This window comes from Puntigrus tetrazona, chromosome 1 (genome assembly GCF_018831695.1).
Source record: "Puntigrus tetrazona isolate hp1 chromosome 1, ASM1883169v1, whole genome shotgun sequence".
NCBI classification, from domain to species: Eukaryota; Metazoa; Chordata; class Actinopteri; order Cypriniformes; family Cyprinidae; genus Puntigrus; species Puntigrus tetrazona.
In genome coordinates, this window is record NC_056699.1 from 8,537,771 (window position 1) to 8,555,355 (window position 17,585).

Sequence of the window (17,585 nt, forward strand, 5' to 3'; positions counted from 1 at the left end):
ACGTTTGTAGGCCTTTTTTGTTCCCTCATTTCATTTAGTGCTCAATAAATATATATATATATATATATATATATATATATATATATATATATATATATATATATATATATATATATATATATTTTTTTTTTTTTATTATTATCATTGTTGTGATGCTTAATTTAAATATGAAAAGTATGTATTAATTTATGATCAAATATGCTTCCCTTAACAGAAAGGCTTTACTCCTCTACATGTTGCTGCTAAATATGGTAGTCTGGATGTGGCAAAACTCCTCCTTCAGCGGAGAGCACTTCTTGATGACACTGGAAAGGTGAAAGTCAAGCTTTAATCACCTACTCATTGAAATTTATTTAGTAAATATATGCTCACTATTGTAATTTTTCTTTTTGAACCAGTACGGTCTCACACCACTGCATGTAGCTGCTCACTATGATAACCAGCAGGTGGCGATGATGCTCTTGGATAAAGGAGCCTCACCTCATGCTACTGCTAAGGTGCAAATCTTGAACTGATAGCAAGCTATCTCTGCATCCAGGAATTAAAATATGTATAACTTGATGGTTTCTGTTACTCTCTTCCTGTGCAGAATGGCTATACGCCTCTCCACATTGCAGCGAAGAAGAACCAGACTCAGATCGCCTCTGCGCTGCTTCAGTATGGAGCAGAGGCCAATGCATTGACCAAGCAGGGAGTGAGTCCTTTACACCTGGCATCCCAGGAGGGGCACACAGAGATGGCCTCCCTGCTGTTGGAGAGGGGTGCACATGTCAATGCTGCCACTAAAGTAAGATCCTGATCAGGTAACCTACAGTCATGAATAAATAACATATTTAAGAATGCATATTTTTGTCATCCAAACTTTCTGTTACAGATCTCAGCCAATCCACTTAGATTTAAAATATTTACTTGATATACCTCATAAAAACAGAAGTTAAGATTTACAAAATTTACTGACACTCTAATGTTAGTTAATGGTGACATATTTTTAAGTAAATAGAGCAAAATTCGTTTTTAGTTTTATTTGTTGCTAGACTTCAACTCTTTTTATTTGTTAATAGTGTCTCAGTCACATTAGTCACATTTGGTGTTTTTGTAACTATATAACTCTGCCTAAGGCCAAAATAGGTTTATGCACTTAGAATAATTGAATAATCATAATATAAAAGTCTTATCTCTAGTTCAGTTGGAAATAAATTACTATTCAGATAATTTACCAACTACTAGATCCCATACTGTTGAATCCTGACTTTGCTATTATGATAGGGCCACAATCCAAAAAATATTAGACAGAATTCAACAAGACACAAACCAAAAATAAGCATTGCAGAGAGCCATGTAATAATGGTGTATGATTTCTTTTTCTTTTTTTTCAGAGTGGCCTTACACCTCTCCACCTCACTGCTCAGGAGGACAGAGTGCAGGTGGCTGAAATACTGGTCAAGCACGATGCAAACGTAGATCAGCAGACCAAAGTAAGCTTGAACTGTATTTTTTTATTAGCACTGTTTTTTTTTCTTTTTTAAAATAATGTTTTAGTATGTTACACTTCAGCTAATGTGATATTTGGTTGTTTTCTCTAGTTGGGCTATACTCCTCTTATTGTTGCCTGTCACTATGGAAATGTCAAAATGGTTAATTTCCTTTTGCAAAATGGCGCTAATGTAAATGCAAAAACTAAGGTAAGAGTTTAATGAACTTATTAAAGCCAATTAATTATGAGTGTCTGACTAAGAAATATGACAGATGTCTATGACAGATTGTACATTTGTACAATTATAGTGTTTGATTACATGATTACATTATTTTAAATGTATGACATACTTAATTTTTTTATTGCATTCTGTGGTTGTTCTTATGATATTTATTATTTCTGAGCTGTTGGAATTTTTTATTTCAGAATGGCTACACACCACTTCACCAAGCTGCACAGCAGGGAAATACACATATTATCAATGTCCTGCTGCAGCATGGAGCCAAGCCTAATGCAGTAACTATGGTGAGCAACACTCTATCACAGAAATAATAATAATTCCTTATCTTATTGTTCTGACCACACACTCTTTCTCTCTCAGAATGGGAACACAGCACTCTCTATTGCTAAACGTCTGGGGTACATCTCAGTGGTGGACACTCTGAAAGTTGTTACAGAGGAAATAATTACAACAACAACCGTATATATCCATGCCTTTACATATTAACAATATTTCATTCATAAACCATACAAGAATATACAGTATATTGAATGCCTTTTTTATTTCGGCTGTTGTAGACGGTGACAGAGAAACACAAGCTGAATGTTCCAGAGACAATGACAGAAGTTCTGGATGTGTCCGATGAGGAGGGTAAGATACTCTTAGTGCTGGGTTTTATTATAAATGAGGATTTCATATATCTGTGTAAAAGCTACTGTGCCTCTGTAGCCCAACATCAGATGGAGGAGGAGCTTTTTACTGAAGCCTCTATGGAGATCGAAGGTATAAATGGTATAGATATAGAGTGAACTGATCTTACCTATTGAAGTTACTAAAGTTAATCTTACTGCTTTACCAAAAATCTGTTCAGTTCCTTCTGTATCTATTCCAGTGTGTGGTTTGCCATTTGTGTGCTAACTGGAACGGGCATGAAAACTAAACTTTGAAAAACTAACTTCTGAACTGTTCTTAGTTATTTGTGCTAATCTGGGGATACTTTTTTTCTTCTAATCATAAAAATGAGAATGGGATATCTGTGAGTCAGTAAGCATTTTAGTATTAGTAGTACCTACATAACTGTTTAAAGAAACACTCCACTTTTTGAAAATAGGCTCATTTTTCAACTACCTCGAAGTTAAAAGGTTGAGTTTTATCATTTTTGAGTCCATTTAGTAAATCTGCAGGTCTGATAATAGCTCTTTTTGCATAGCTTAGCATAGATCATTTATTCTGATTAGACCAGAAGCGTCTTATTACCAAAAAGTTTAGATATTTTTCGTATTTATATTGTCTCTTCTGTAGTTAGATTGCGTACTAAGCCCAACGAAAAATTAAAAGTTGTGGTTTTCTAGGCTGATATGACAAGAAACTATACTCTCATTCTGGCATGACCACAGCAGGCCCAATGATATCATTCAAGATGGGGACTATCTCCCTCATTTTTTAAACGAGATGTTTCTGGTCTAATCAAATTTATGCTAAGCTATGCTAAAAGTGCTATCGCCAGACCCAGGGATTGGCTAAATGGATTCAACAACAGTAAACTCCACTTTTTAACTCTGGGGTAGTTGGAGAATGAGTCTATTTAAAAAACAAAAAGTGGAGTATTCCTTTAATATGTTGTTGGGGTTCTTGTTGTTGGTTAATTTAACTTATTTGTATTCATTTTAGTTTTAATAGGTTTATTTTAAAATCTTTACTGTCATGTTGTCTACGACCCAGATTTTTGGAATGAATGATATTTGGTCTAAATATCTAATAATTCAAATAAAATTACAATGTTTTGATTTGTAGCATTGGGTCAGAAAATAGCTAAATGTTTACATAATACATTGTCCAAAGAAAAAGAATTTAATGCCAGTCATAATTTGGGTTGTTTATTAAACTATAGCCTATGCAATATATCAGTTAATTACGGCCAGATTTACTGAACAGAACAAATTGCACAGGGCAAAATATCGGTGCAAATACCAGTAGGAATTGATACGTTTTTTGGAAAAATCATACTATAATATGATATTTTTACAAGGTGGAAAATTCATTTGAGTTGGTACAAATGACCATACATAACCCTGCCCCTAAACCTGTGCCTCACAGATAACAATTGTACAAATTAGGTTATACAAATGACATTGTACTAATTAGCCACCTTGTAAAATACTTTGGTCAAATTGGTCATGAGATAGCATTGGTAAAAGTAAATTATGTTGCAGGATTCTCTTAAACACTCTTTTTGCATAAATTTTGATAGAGAAACTCCTACAAATGCACATAAAAATAAATATTTTTATCAATAATTTTTTGCTGTGTCTCTTCAGTAAATCCTGCAATTTTTTTACATGAAAAGAGGGTTTGAGCTGGTGCAAGCTGTTAGCATTGATCTGGTATGACTCTGGTAGCGTTGGTGCATCAGTAATCTAATTAAGTAGTTCATTGACAGTGTCAATAAGTTAGTCAATGTGTGTATGAGCAGGTGAGGACACAATGACAGGTGATGGAGGGGAGTACCTGAGAGCAGAGGACCTGAGAGAGCTTGGTGACGACTCTCTACCTGGGCACTACCTGGACGGCATGAGCTACACCCATAACTTAGACCGGTAAAAAACATAAACCAATACTCATTTACAAACACACAAACCAATAGACAATTTAATTCTGTTATTAAGTTATTACTGTTAGTCCTGCCTCAACATCATTGTTTGAGCCAGAAGCTTTAAACATTTGTTGCCATGTTTTGAAAATTTAAGTCCCACGAGTATAGCAAGTGTACACACATAATGCTGTTTAGCTCAGCTGTTTGCATTGTCCGACCTCAGGTCTCATGAGACCCCCAGTCACCTTGCTTACAGAGGTGAAGGAATGCTGATTGAGGATATGATCACCAGCCACCAGCTTAATAAGGTGAACCATGAACTATCACACCTCATACATGCACCCAATATTTAGTTCAGTGTTGTTAGCCTTGGTTTACAATGCTAATTGCTAAAATCTAATTGCTAGCATTGTTAAAAATCTGTTCTGAATTCACTGTAAACAATGGATTCACAGGGCTTATTGCATTTATATAACAGTTAGCCATAAATATAGTCAAATTTCGCAACAAAATCTGACAATTTGGAACAACTTTGAGTGACATAGTATAATACTGTTGTAATGTGGTGACAAATGGCCATTTACAATTGCTTTAAACGTGAGTCACAATGATTTATTATAGTCTGATTATGTTGTTTGTTAGGTATCTGCATTCTCTCGAGAACATGACAAGGACTCATATCGACTGAGCTGGGGTGCTGAACATCTGGATAATGTGGTGCTAACTAGCACTCTTCTGCAGTCAGGGTTAGTAGGTTTTACACACTAAAACGGACATGAACACGCACACACACTTGCCTCCCCCCGTCGTACATGCTGGTATATACTACAATATATATGTTTAGTCAAAGCTGGCATTGCATCAGATGCCACTTGTTGTGGATCATGAATGATAGCTGCTCAATTTCCTCTCATTGTTCTTTCTTTCTTTCTTTGTTTCTCATTTATTACACTCACGTCATCTCCCTAAATCACTCAGCCTCTCTCTCTGCTGTCCGTGATTGTGTCTTTTGTTCTGCTTTTAGCCAATCCACCCCATGCCTTGACAATGACAACAGCAGGTGATCCTTCACTTCTCTTCCTTGTGCTCTTTTTGCTTCCTCACTTCATCTACCTTTATTTCATTATTGCATGTATATAGAACAACTAACTGTTTTGCGTTATTTAAATGATTATTTTTGTGCCCATTAAAATTTTAATAAGCATGTTTTAATGAATACAGTGAGTCATGTCTCAGTATTCTTAGAGATGCCTATGAAAAATATTAAGTATTATTCAGTATCTTTCACATGGGTGGTATGAAACTGGACATATTGTGTTTTTCACAGTTTACTATGGTAAACTTTACTATGGTATTTTCCCCAGTACACCTTGAGCATGTTCAATGGTTATCATTCCTAATTATCTAATTTCTCCAATGACTTATTTGTACATTACTCTGGAGACTTTCATAAAATTAACAGTACATAACTTAAAGCATCAATAATATTATACTGTTCAAACGTTTGAAGTCAGTACGATTTCATTACTTTTCATTTGCAAGAATGCATTAAATTGATAAAAAGTAATTGCTACATTGTAAAATTACTATTCATTCAATCCAATTGAATCCAATCAATCCAAGTATCATGGTTTCCAGAAAAAATTTAGATCATGAAACACTGAACCCCACAGTGATGGATTCTGAGAATACAGCTTATTTTTGTCACAGAAATAAAACACATTTTAAACATATTAAAATTGAAATTATTTAAATTTTACTGCCCTCAAACTTTGGAATGGATCAGTGAGTTTAATTGTACACATAATGGCAACACAGTTTGATAATAAAGGTCGAACTGAAATCTTTTGACCACCGGAGAAAGCTGTTGATACCCAAAATGGAAAAGTGTGTAATTTCAATTGGTGCCAAAGAGAACTGCAAAATAAATAATTGTTTACAAACATATAGAAGCCCACAGAGCCTATAAAGACGTTTAGAAAAATAGACAGAAAAATAATATTGCATGGCCTATGTGGCTTCTGTAAGTTTATAAACGAGAATGTAATGCATTTATTGCATTTCATTACTGTGTAGTTTTAATGAAGATGTCAGACATTGTGTTGTGTGTTTTACTGTCACATGCCGTTCTATACAAACAGCTTCCTGGTCAGTTTCATGGTGGATGCCCGTGGTGGAGCCATGCGTGGCTGTCGTCACAATGGACTACGAATTATTGTGCCTCCTAGAAAGTGCTCAGCACCGACACGGGTCACATGTCGTCTGGTGAAGAGGCACAGGCTGGCCTCTATGCCCCCTATGGTGGAGGGAGAGGGGCTTGCAGGCAAGCTCATTGAAGTTGGACCCACTGGAGCCCAGTTTCTTGGGTAAGGGGATCTAAAATTGAAAATTTATGCTGTATCACCATGAACATTTTTGTCTTTCTTTGTTTGTGTATGATGCAGTTGTATGTTCTCTATTTTGTCTCGTCTTGACTGACAAAGTAACGCAAATTGTCAACATGTTTGACGTGTCCTAACTAGGCGCAATCTCAGCCATGTTTCATGTTTATTTTGTGAATGTTGGACCAGTGAGATTAAGTGGATTGATTGTAGTTTTAAAAGGTTACACCACACCAAAATGAAATTTTTGTGATTAATCACAAAGCTTTTACAGGTTTGGAACAACATGGGGGTACCATGTTGTTCCAAAGCTGTTAAAGCTTTGTTCAACTTTGGAACACAATTTAAGATATTTTTGATAAAATTCATTAGGTTTGTGGCTGTGAAGTAATGAAACACTGTGAAGGTCCAGAAAAGTATGAAAGACATCATATGAATAGTCTATCTGCCATCAGTGGTTCAATATGTATTTTATGAAGCAAAAACAATACTTTTTTATGCAAAGAAAATAAAAATAAGGATAATGAATTAGCTATTTGTCTCCTATGTGTCTGTATGTTTTGCAAAGTATCTGCTGAACGCAAATAGCATATGCCTTTCTGGTGCAGCTGACACAGAAGAGTGTCAGAGTATGCTTTCTGTGTAATGGCCCTGCGGTGACATGGAGGAGGCACAGAGACACAGAGGAGACTAATTATTGAATAAATGTCTTTCTTTAATTTTCTTTGCATACAAAAAGTATTCTTTTCACTTCTTAACATTATGGTTGAAAAACTGATGGCAGATGGACTATTCTGATGATGTCTTTCATATGGACCTTGACAGTTTCATTTCTTGGCAGCCACTGGGACAGACAAAAACCTCCTGGTTTTAATCCAAAATATCTTCAATTGCGTTCCAAAGATGAACTAAGATTTTACAGGCTTGGAACAACATGTGGGTAAGTGATTCATGACAAAATTTTCATTTTGGTGTGGAGTAACCCTTCAAGTTTTAACATTTTTATTTATTAATTAAATAGACAATTTTAGGTAGATTTTAATAGTTTTGGTTAGCAATTACAACACTGCTGGGCAAGACACTGCAGAAATAGATACCAAGCGATGAACTAAATATTGCAACTAATTAGGACAAAAACTCATGGAAGTGCTTTTAGTTTTGCCTCACCTGGTTAGGACACTTGTTCAGTAAATCAGGTTTACAGTGTGCCTTGTTTTTTTTACATCTTTTTTAATGGCTGCGATCGGAACAGTAAACTCCACCTCCCAACAGCCCCTCCTCCTCTTAATGAGGGCGAAAGCCTTGTCAGCAGAATTCTGCAGCTGGGTCCACCCGGCACCAAATTCCTCGGGTAGGAGAGATCCTAATGCCAAATATCCAATGGATACCGGTCACATATCCCCCCTGATTCTTTTAAATGCACCTCCATCTGTATTTTATAATTTTCTGAGTTTGTTTTTATCATTCCGAAATAGAGGTGTTCCATTAATTTACCTTTACCTCCCTTGTTGACTTTTGGATATCGTTTGATTTTAAAACTTGTTATTTTCTTGTGTTGGTCATTGCTTTGTGTATGCTGTATATGGCATTACCCATTTGTTCCTACATTGCTGCATGCTACATTTACCTGTGTTTATGTCTTCCACAGATGCGATATCTGTTTCTCAACATTCCTCACGTTGACAAGTCCACGTTGACCATACATTTGGCTGAAATAACACCTCTTATTTTTCAGGCCTGTGATTGTGGAGATCCCGCACTTTGCTGCATTGCGTGGGACAGAGCGGGAGTTGGTGATTCTGCGCAGTGAGACAGGAGAGAGCTGGAGAGAACATCACTGTGAGCATACAGAAGAAGAGCTGAATCAGATACTCAATGGCATGGACGAGGGTAAGTGTGTCCCGAATATACACAGAGACACTTGTTTGATGTGACGCACGTTAAATAGGTAAAACCTTAAATAAGTGTTATGCTAATAGAATGATAATCTTTTTTAAAATGCTGTGAGCTGATATTGCTTCTTAAATATTGCTGGCCCCATTCAAATGTTTGTCTTTGGTCATTTGGAACAACTGGAATTGTCATTTTCATGCTAGAACTGGACACTCCTGAGGAGCTGGAGAAAAAACGAATCTGCCGCATCATCACACGGGATTTCCCACAATACTTTGCAGTGGTGTCCCGCATTAAGCAGGACAGTCATCTGATTGGTCCAGAGGGTGGAGTGTTAAGCAGCACACTTGTTCCACAGGTCCAGGCCGTGTTTCCAGAGGGAGCGTTGACTAAACGGATACGCGTTGGGCTACAGGTAATCCACTATGTATTATTATTATTATTATTTTAGCTATTGCCTTTTGTAAAATATTTAATTAGTAATATATTACCCTTAATTTGGTTAGAGGGAGGGGATTAAATTGGAAAAAAAAGAAATAAAGAGACATCCATCTTGCCACATACATCTCAATCTATCTTTTATTAGGCCCAGCCCATCAGTGAGGATCTGGTGAGGAAGATCCTGGGTAATAAGGCTACGTTCAGCCCAATTGTTACTTTGGAGCCCAGAAGACGCAAGTTTCACAAGCCTATCACCATGACTATTCCTGTCCCTAAAAGCCCAACCAGTGATGGGACAAACAGTACACCCACTCTACGACTATTATGTAGCATTACTGGTATGTGAAAATAAAGTGTAAAATACATCTTTTGTAAGTAAGTGCCTTTATATGAAGGTGCAAACGGTTCTAGTGTTTTTCTTTTTCTAGGTGGAACAACTCCTGCACAATGGGAGGACATAACTGGATCCACACCGCTAACATTCATCAACCAGTGTGTTTCATTTACCACTAATGTGTCCGCAAGGTGAGCTCAGACACAGTGACAAATGTTTGTCGACTGTTCTCCCATGATAAATGGTTAAATACGTGTTTTTCCTCCTAGGTTCTGGCTTATAGATTGCCGTCAGATCCAGGAGTCTGTGAACTTCTCCAGTCAGCTATATCGTGAGATCATCTGTGTTCCTTATATGGCCAAGTTTGTCATCTTTGCCAAGACGTTGGACCCAATAGAAGCACGACTCCGCTGCTTCTGTATGACAGATGATAAGATGGATAAAACCCTGGAGCAGCAGGAGAACTTCACTGAAGTGGCTCGTAGTCGAGATGTAGAGGTAAGTGTAGTTTAGTTAGTCTTGCTAGTGCATTTGAGATTAACTTCATGGTGGTATGTTTATCTCTACAGGTTTTAGAGGGAAAGCCAATCTTTGCAGACTGCTTTGGAAATTTGGTCCCACTAACCAAAAGTGGACAGCACCATGTGTTCAGCTTCTATGCTTTTAAAGAAAACCGTCTTTCTCTCTTTATCAAAGTATGTTATTATTTGTTGCATGTAAAAACATTTACAGATTTAAACGTGTTACAGTACTCCACAATGTTTCGTACTAGTTTAACTGTGATGTCACAGTATTGTGTCATTTTCAGTTGGTGGTGCGCAAAGATAAAGATTGGTTGTTTTTAACAGATTCGTGACAGCACTCAAGAACCATGTGGCAGGTTGTCTTTTACAAAAGAACCAAGAACATATCGCAGTCTAAACCACAATGCAATATGCAACCTGAACATCTGTCTACCTGTTTACTCAAAGGTAAGAGAAACACTTTCATAGTGATATTACCTCACAACTACATATACTGTACATATGCCTATACACAACAAAAAACCAAAAACTTTTAATCAAAATATATTTAGATTAGCTAAATTTATTCTGACAGTTTATTTTTTTTTACTCTTACTTTTTAAGGAATCTGATTCTGACCAAGATGCAGATGAGGAGGTAAATGCCAATCTCACACCGATAAATAAATTATTTTGTAAATAATGTTGTCTTTGCAAAAGAGGTCATGGATTGTTTGTAATATCCATTCGATTAACTCTCTGTTTCAATCTAATTTCTTTATAGAGTGAGAAGACACATGAGCAATGTAAGCAAATTTTAAGTTTAAAAATATATATACAGTATAAACAGCTTTTTCTACTATTCTTTTTAAACCCCTTAACTCCTGTAACATTAAATTACCAATGCAATAATACATTGTTAATATGTTTAGGATATTTTTAAATGATTTTAAGAGAAATTGTATTTGCTGATCCCTGATTGCTATGCTATGGCTGATAAACATCCCTTCTTCCATTTTTATTTTTATGGTCTGCTGTTCTCATGAAACATTACATCCAATTTTATTCTCTCACAATGGTATCTTGATTCTGGCATGATGGTTTCTAAAATGTTTAGTCTGTTACATGCCAAACGAGATACTGGAAAACCAACCATTCTCCCTAAAATCTAAATCATACTGACCAGGCACATATTATTTTGCCTGTAATGAATTCACTTAATTTGCTTGCCACAAATGTCACCTTTGCATGGATCATTTCCTTTGCATGGAAATAACTTGACTTACACATATTATATTATTGTATATGTATGTGTGTGAGTGTGTCTGCTTGAATGTGAGGATATCTTTTTTTGAAATATACATAATTTTTTATCCCTATCACTCACATTCTGTTTCCTTTGTTTGTTTGTTTTTCCTAAATGTTTCTTATCATTTACCTCAGACGTATAACAAGTTCCCATATGTTAAAGAACTCCATGTTTGACTCAAAGATCTGCACATATAAAAAGCCATAGCATTTAATATTTTGAAAGTGTTTTATGGGAAAAGCCTCTGATTGTATCTCAGTGTTGCATAAGGGCATTGCTTTGAAATGCTGTCTGTGTTTGTGTTGACATGAGCTCTTCATGTCGAGAACAATCTTGAGATGCCTCATTGGTACAGCTCCACTCTGTGTTATGATTAATTTCCTCATTTGTTCTTTGTGCACAGGTTTCTGTATTACTTATCCTTTGTTTTTTTCTTTATACTTCCCCTCTTGTGTAAGCGTATGAGTGGATACTTGAATCAATATAACATGTTTAAGCAAGTTATTTCCTGCCCATTTCCTGCCCTCACTTTGTAATTCTCTTTTGCTTTGCTTAACTGCTCCCATGCCTTCCCAAATCCTTTGGATCCCAATCTAGATAATTCTAGCAATGTTCTTCATTCTGTCAAGTACTTTCTTCATCATCTGAACTGAAGACAGTTTGTATTGCTCCTGCCCTGACTAGTTTTCCAATGTCTTTTGTCCTCTTCATTTCCCCTTTGTTCTTGCAAACTATTTGTGCTGTTCAAATGGAAGATTATGATGGATCTGAGTCAACAGAGCATTCCATGCTGCAAATCATACATGATCCTGCCACACTCGCAAGTCCAGATTTACTTTCAGAGGTTTCTGAAATGAAGCAGGACCTGATTAAAGTGTCGTTCCTTCTGACCTCTGAAAAGTTGGAAAAACCACGTTCCTCTGATCCCGGAGAGCGATCAGACAAGGCTGGGGATGAAGAAGTGGATGAGCCATTTGAAATTGTTGAAAAAGTGAAAGAGGATTTAGAGAAGGTAGAAGAGATTCTTCGTGACAGAACAATGGATGATACGAAGAGGGAAGGTGCTATTGGGAGATCTGTAACCATTGATGATGAAGAGTGGGTACTTCTCAGTGAGACAGATGTTGAGGAATCCAAAAGCAAAAATATCTCTGAAGTCCAAGAGGCACTCATTCAGGAAGTTCGAATTACAAGAGACACTATATCCAGTTCTTCTCCTAAGAGGGATATTTCAGGTATGATTTCATATCTCAGCAGTGACTTAGAACAGTGTCTGCAGGAAATGCCAGTACCATGTGGAATGTCACAACATGTGGAATGTGTTCAAGAAAGTTTTAAAGAAGTTGTTTTGACACGTGGTAAACATCGTCCTGGAGAAATAAAAAAGCCAGCAAGGAAAAAGCGTAAAGAGAGGGAATTTGCAAGCGGCAGTTCAGAGGATGACTTGGAAAGGTTGAGTAGGAGTCAGTCTGAGGAGTCTCTTGATGAAGATGCAGTTATTGGTGGATCTGACCCTGTCTTTGGACCTGTTCCTGTGTCTCCTAGGGTTGTAGAAACTCCAATAGGATCCATCAAGGACAAAGTAAAAGCACTGCAAAAGAGGGTTGAAGAAGAGAATGAGGTGGACAATCAAAAGTGGAAATCCCAAAAAGTGAATGCTTCCCAAAGTAAGCCATATGTCACAGAGACAGAAAAATCAGACATGCTTCCTCCAAAATCTCCCAGATCCCCAAGGTCACAGACGGAACGGCTAGAGGAAACTATGTCTGTAAGAGAGCTGATGAAGGCTTTTCAGACAGGCCAGGATCCATCGAAAAGCAAGTCTGGACTTTTTGAACATAAAGCAATTACGACTGTAACCTCTGAAGCAGAACATTCTGATGAAGTTCCCCCAACATATGATAGCCAAATGACATCAACATCTCAACGTTTACAAGAACGAACAATTACAACTATAACCTCTGAAATGGAAGGTCCTAATGTGGTAACAACTCAACAAAAAGCAATTACAACTGTACCCTCTGAAGCAAGTTCTGATGTGATGCAGGTTCCTTTAAAATATGATAGCCATATGACAGAAACAACTCAGCATTTGCGAGAAAGAGCAATTACAGCTATACCCTCTGAAGCACGTTCTGATGTGATGCAGGTTCCTCCAACATATGATAGCCAAATGACAGAAAAAGTGAACTACCCTCTGAAGCATTTGATATGATGTTGGTTTCTCCAAATATGATATCAAATTACAACACCTCAACGTTTGCATTACAGCTATACCCTCTGAATCAAGTTCTGATGTGATGCAGGTTCCTTTAAAATATGATAGCCAAATGATAGAAACAACTAAGCATTTGCAAGAAAAAGTGATTACAACAATACCCTCTGAAGCAAGTTCTGATGTGATGTTGGTTTCTCCAACATATGATATCCAAATGACTACAACACCTCAACGTTTGCAAGAACGAGCAATTACACCTATACCCTCTGAATCAAGTTCTGATGTGATGCAGGTTCCTTTAAAATATGATAGCCAAATGATAGAAACAACTAAGCATTTGCAAGAAAAAGTGATTACAACAATACCCTCTGAAGCAAGTTCTGATGTGATGTTGGTTTCTCCAACATATGATATCCAAATGACTACAACACCTCAACGTTTGCAAGAACGAGCAATTACACCTATACCCTCTGAATCAAGTTCTGATGTGATGCAGGTTCCTTTAACATATGTTGGCCAAATGACAGAAACAACTCAACATTTGCAAGAAAGAGCAATTACAACTGTAAGCTCTGAAATGCAGTGCCCTGATGTGGTACAGTTTCCCTCAACACATGATACCCAAATGACAGAAACATGTTTGCAAGAAATAACCATTACAACTGTACCCTCTGAATCAAGATCTGATGTGGTGCAGGGTCCTCCAAAATATGATAGCCAAATTAAAGAATCAACCCAGCATTTACAAGAAAAAATTGTAGTAGAAAACCAGATCCTTCAAGAATCATCACATATTGACCAAAACACAATTCAGCATGAACCAATGATCAATGATGGTGAAGCAGTACATGAAAAATCACTGACAATCATCCAATTCGAAGGTGATCAAGCTGTAACTTCCAACATTATCTTTAACTTTGAAGAGAAAAGCTCTCCAGAAGACCTGCACTGTAAACATACAGCAGCTGACCAAAATAGAAAACCATCTCAGGAACCAGAAACTGAGGAACAAATATGTCCTGAACGTTTAAGTAGCATAGACCCACAGCTGATACGTGAGAGAATGTACTATGAAGAGAACATCTGCCAAACCAGGAGATTGTCCGTGGAACCTCAGATCAGTCCAGACAGGAAACCATCAGAGGATTTCAGTGCGGATATTAAAGCAGAACTTGAGGAAAATCCTGAATATCTGCTCTTTAGGCAAACTTCAGGTGAAGCAAGTAAACATTATTTAATGTGTAGTGATAGCCTTTCTTTGGAAGAAGAGGAGCAAATACACCAGGCAGCAGTGAATCCAAGTAAACCAAACATAATCATTGCATTTGCTACTGCAATGGTGCAAGGTGAGCCCTTACATCAAAGTGAAATACATCTTGGTACATTGGAGGAAAGTCCTGATAGTGACAAACATGAGGCCTTGGCAGATTCTACTGGCAATAGTATAGGGACAAGGACTCCTAACTCCAGCACAGGTGACAGTGAGAAACATGAGGGACTTGTTGAAACCCCTCAAAATAGTCCTGAAGTCATTGTTTTTTCTTCCAGTACAACTAGTAAAGAAACAGAAGACAGATATTATGGGGATCAGGAGACCGCTCACCAATCGATTTCGACATCACGTGAAAGAGCGGAGAGTGACAAGAGTGAATTATGTTCCATAACCTCCATAAAAAGCAAGACTGAAGCAACTTATGATTCTAATATTGAATTGTCTTCTTCATCCACCAATATAGAGTCACTGTCCTCTGCTAATTCAAAGACAGTAGTTCAAAATATAATAGAAGTTATGAAATCAGAGAGTGAAAAATCTGCACATGATATGAAAAGTGATTTAACCTGTAAGGATAGCATTGAGTTGATAAAATCGGATGTAATTACTGAGTCTGAGAATATACCACAACATAGTCATCACAGTCAAGATGCACTAGAGAGACCTTCTAGTTTGGATTCTCTGCAGCCTGCAACCATGAGTGATACTAAAACTCTCTGTACAACAGACTCTCTTGAGACTACTCCTATCAAAGATGATGGATCATCCCAAAAATCCCCAGACTCTATTGAGCCAAGCCCAACCAAGGAGTCCCCATGTCAAGACTCTTTAGAGGGAAGTCCTACTGGTCAAGAATCTGGTCAGAGTTACACAGAAAGGGTCTTGTCAACAAGTCCGGCTTTCATTTATTTAGAAAGTGAGTCATCCCAAGGTTACCATGAGACCCAGGAGAAAAAAGAAAAGGGGATTGATAGTGGGGATATCCATGACTTTGATGCATTACAAAGGCAATTCACTCCAGAAGAAGAAATGTTTAAGATGGCTGCAAAGATCAAAACATTTGATGAAATGGAAAAGGATGCTAAAGTTAAAAAGGTCAAATTTGATTTTGACTGTGTTTCTAAACAACCAAAAGAGGAAGAAGTCTTGTCACCACATAAAGGTTTACTAGACTTTAACACAATGTTAAGCAAAACATCAGAAGAGCAGTACTTGGAGAACTCTGCTAAGTGTGGCCATGTGCTACCCTTACATTCCTCATTGTCAGATGATGATTATGACAGTCCTGTGCTAGATAGATCAACCCACAAGGTCTCAGGAGAAACCACTGAGGTTTTAGAGACCACAGACAAAATGGAGGAGGAACATACTCATTTAAAGACTGTTGATTTACAGACATGCATAGACATACCATCTATGCAAACACATGAAGAGAATGAGGAGGAAGACTATGAACAGTTACCTTCAGAGTACCATAGTATAGTGACTGGTGAGACTACAATTAAACAGGATCTCATTGTTACATCAGCAGAGAGCAAAATAGGCATTGAGAATGAAGATGATAATGATTCTGTGTGTACTGGTGAAAGTACTACTGAAAAAGTGCTTTCTCCCATCGACCATGTACATGCCACCACTCTTACAAAGGAAGTGCAGAATGAATCCCAGCCAGATTTAATTATGTATCAGGAAGACAATGAAGAGAAGCCAGAAGAAGCTTCTATTCCACAAGACTTAGTTCCGTGGAGTGCTGAAGTGGAAGATGATGAAGCATTTAATGCAAAAATTGCGGCTGAGGAGCAGAAGATACTTGCTTTGTGTATAGACAGACGTTCTCATGGAACCACACCTGACACAACTCCAGGAAGAACACCTACTGAAGAGGGGACACCAAATCCCTTCCTCTTTCAAGAGGGAAAGCTATTTGAGATGACCAGGGGCGGCGCTATTGACATGACTAAAAGGACCATGGAGGAGGAAGAAGAAAGGTTAGTCTTCTTTCCGATAAACGAAGATCCAAGTGAAGAATATGAGCAAGTCGATTTCAGTACTAGTGAGTCTGTTGAAGTAGGTTCAATTGAGATGCCTACAGATGGTTTAGTGCATGAAGATGGAATTACTGAGGAACATAATGGCTTTGGTAAAACTGGAACCAAAAATGTTCAACCAGAACATTCAGAATGGAAAGAGTTTCCTATTAAAGGTGAACCAAAGAGTCCCACAGAGGATAATGGATTCTGTGAAGACACATTAATACCAAATATTGACACTGCCACTTATACAGTAACACGAACAGTTTATTCTGAGCAAGACCCAGAATCCTCTGACTCTTCGGTGGAAGATGAACAGCATTCTGTTGTTGAAATGCACATATCAATTTCCCCTAGTGCCTCAGTTCACACTGTTAGTCAACAGCAATTTCAAACATCACCTTCAACGTACACTCCAGAAGAGGACCTTGTTGCTGAAATTGAAGACGCAACATCTAAACCAAAAATAGCTGTAAAGGCAGCCAGCTTTGACCAGGTTTTAGGACAAGGGGACTCCATTGAACAGAATGAAAGGCCTAAATCTGTAGCAGATATTGGTGACTCAGAATGGTCCAAGTCTGTTGTGGACGATTACACTCACACCAAACCAAAGTGTTCATCTTCCCAGATACATGTTTCACAAACACAGTCTCCTACCCTACAGTATGCTGTATCCAGTCAACCTGAACTTCCTGCTGAATTCTCTCAAGATTTGGACATTTCAAAGAGTATAGGGCATGACGAAAAAAAAGGGGACAAGGCCTCTGAGTTAGGGATAGAAAGTAGTTTGAAAGCAATTCGACCCCCATCCGTAGGCGATGATGTCTTTGAATCACGACCCAACTGGGAAGATTGTGTGGAGACACAGATGCAGAGAATCTCAGACAGCACTCCCCCAGACCAAAGTAAAGGTACCT

General features: G+C 37.6%; 1 protein-coding gene across 1 annotated transcript in view; it reads left to right on the forward strand.

Annotated features, from left to right (window-relative positions):
• ank2a (ankyrin 2a, neuronal) overlaps window positions 1-17,585 on the forward strand; it is a 60,496-nt gene that overhangs the window by 32,172 nt on the left and 10,739 nt on the right. Inside the window, exons 17-39 of the mRNA XM_043236617.1 lie at window positions 215-313; window positions 399-497; window positions 590-787; window positions 1,377-1,475; window positions 1,584-1,682; window positions 1,901-1,999; window positions 2,076-2,174; window positions 2,273-2,345; window positions 4,168-4,291; window positions 4,511-4,595; window positions 4,930-5,033; window positions 6,429-6,653; window positions 8,404-8,558; window positions 8,765-8,976; window positions 9,148-9,340; window positions 9,431-9,527; window positions 9,606-9,834; window positions 9,906-10,031; window positions 10,185-10,307; window positions 10,464-10,496; window positions 10,623-10,644; window positions 11,903-13,354; window positions 13,419-17,579. Of these exons, the coding sequence (XP_043092552.1) occupies window positions 215-313; window positions 399-497; window positions 590-787; window positions 1,377-1,475; window positions 1,584-1,682; window positions 1,901-1,999; window positions 2,076-2,174; window positions 2,273-2,345; window positions 4,168-4,291; window positions 4,511-4,595; window positions 4,930-5,033; window positions 6,429-6,653; window positions 8,404-8,558; window positions 8,765-8,976; window positions 9,148-9,340; window positions 9,431-9,527; window positions 9,606-9,834; window positions 9,906-10,031; window positions 10,185-10,307; window positions 10,464-10,496; window positions 10,623-10,644; window positions 11,903-13,354; window positions 13,419-17,579 (8,206 nt within the window). The remainder of the gene's footprint in view (window positions 1-214; window positions 314-398; window positions 498-589; window positions 788-1,376; window positions 1,476-1,583; window positions 1,683-1,900; window positions 2,000-2,075; window positions 2,175-2,272; window positions 2,346-4,167; window positions 4,292-4,510; window positions 4,596-4,929; window positions 5,034-6,428; window positions 6,654-8,403; window positions 8,559-8,764; window positions 8,977-9,147; window positions 9,341-9,430; window positions 9,528-9,605; window positions 9,835-9,905; window positions 10,032-10,184; window positions 10,308-10,463; window positions 10,497-10,622; window positions 10,645-11,902; window positions 13,355-13,418; window positions 17,580-17,585) is intronic.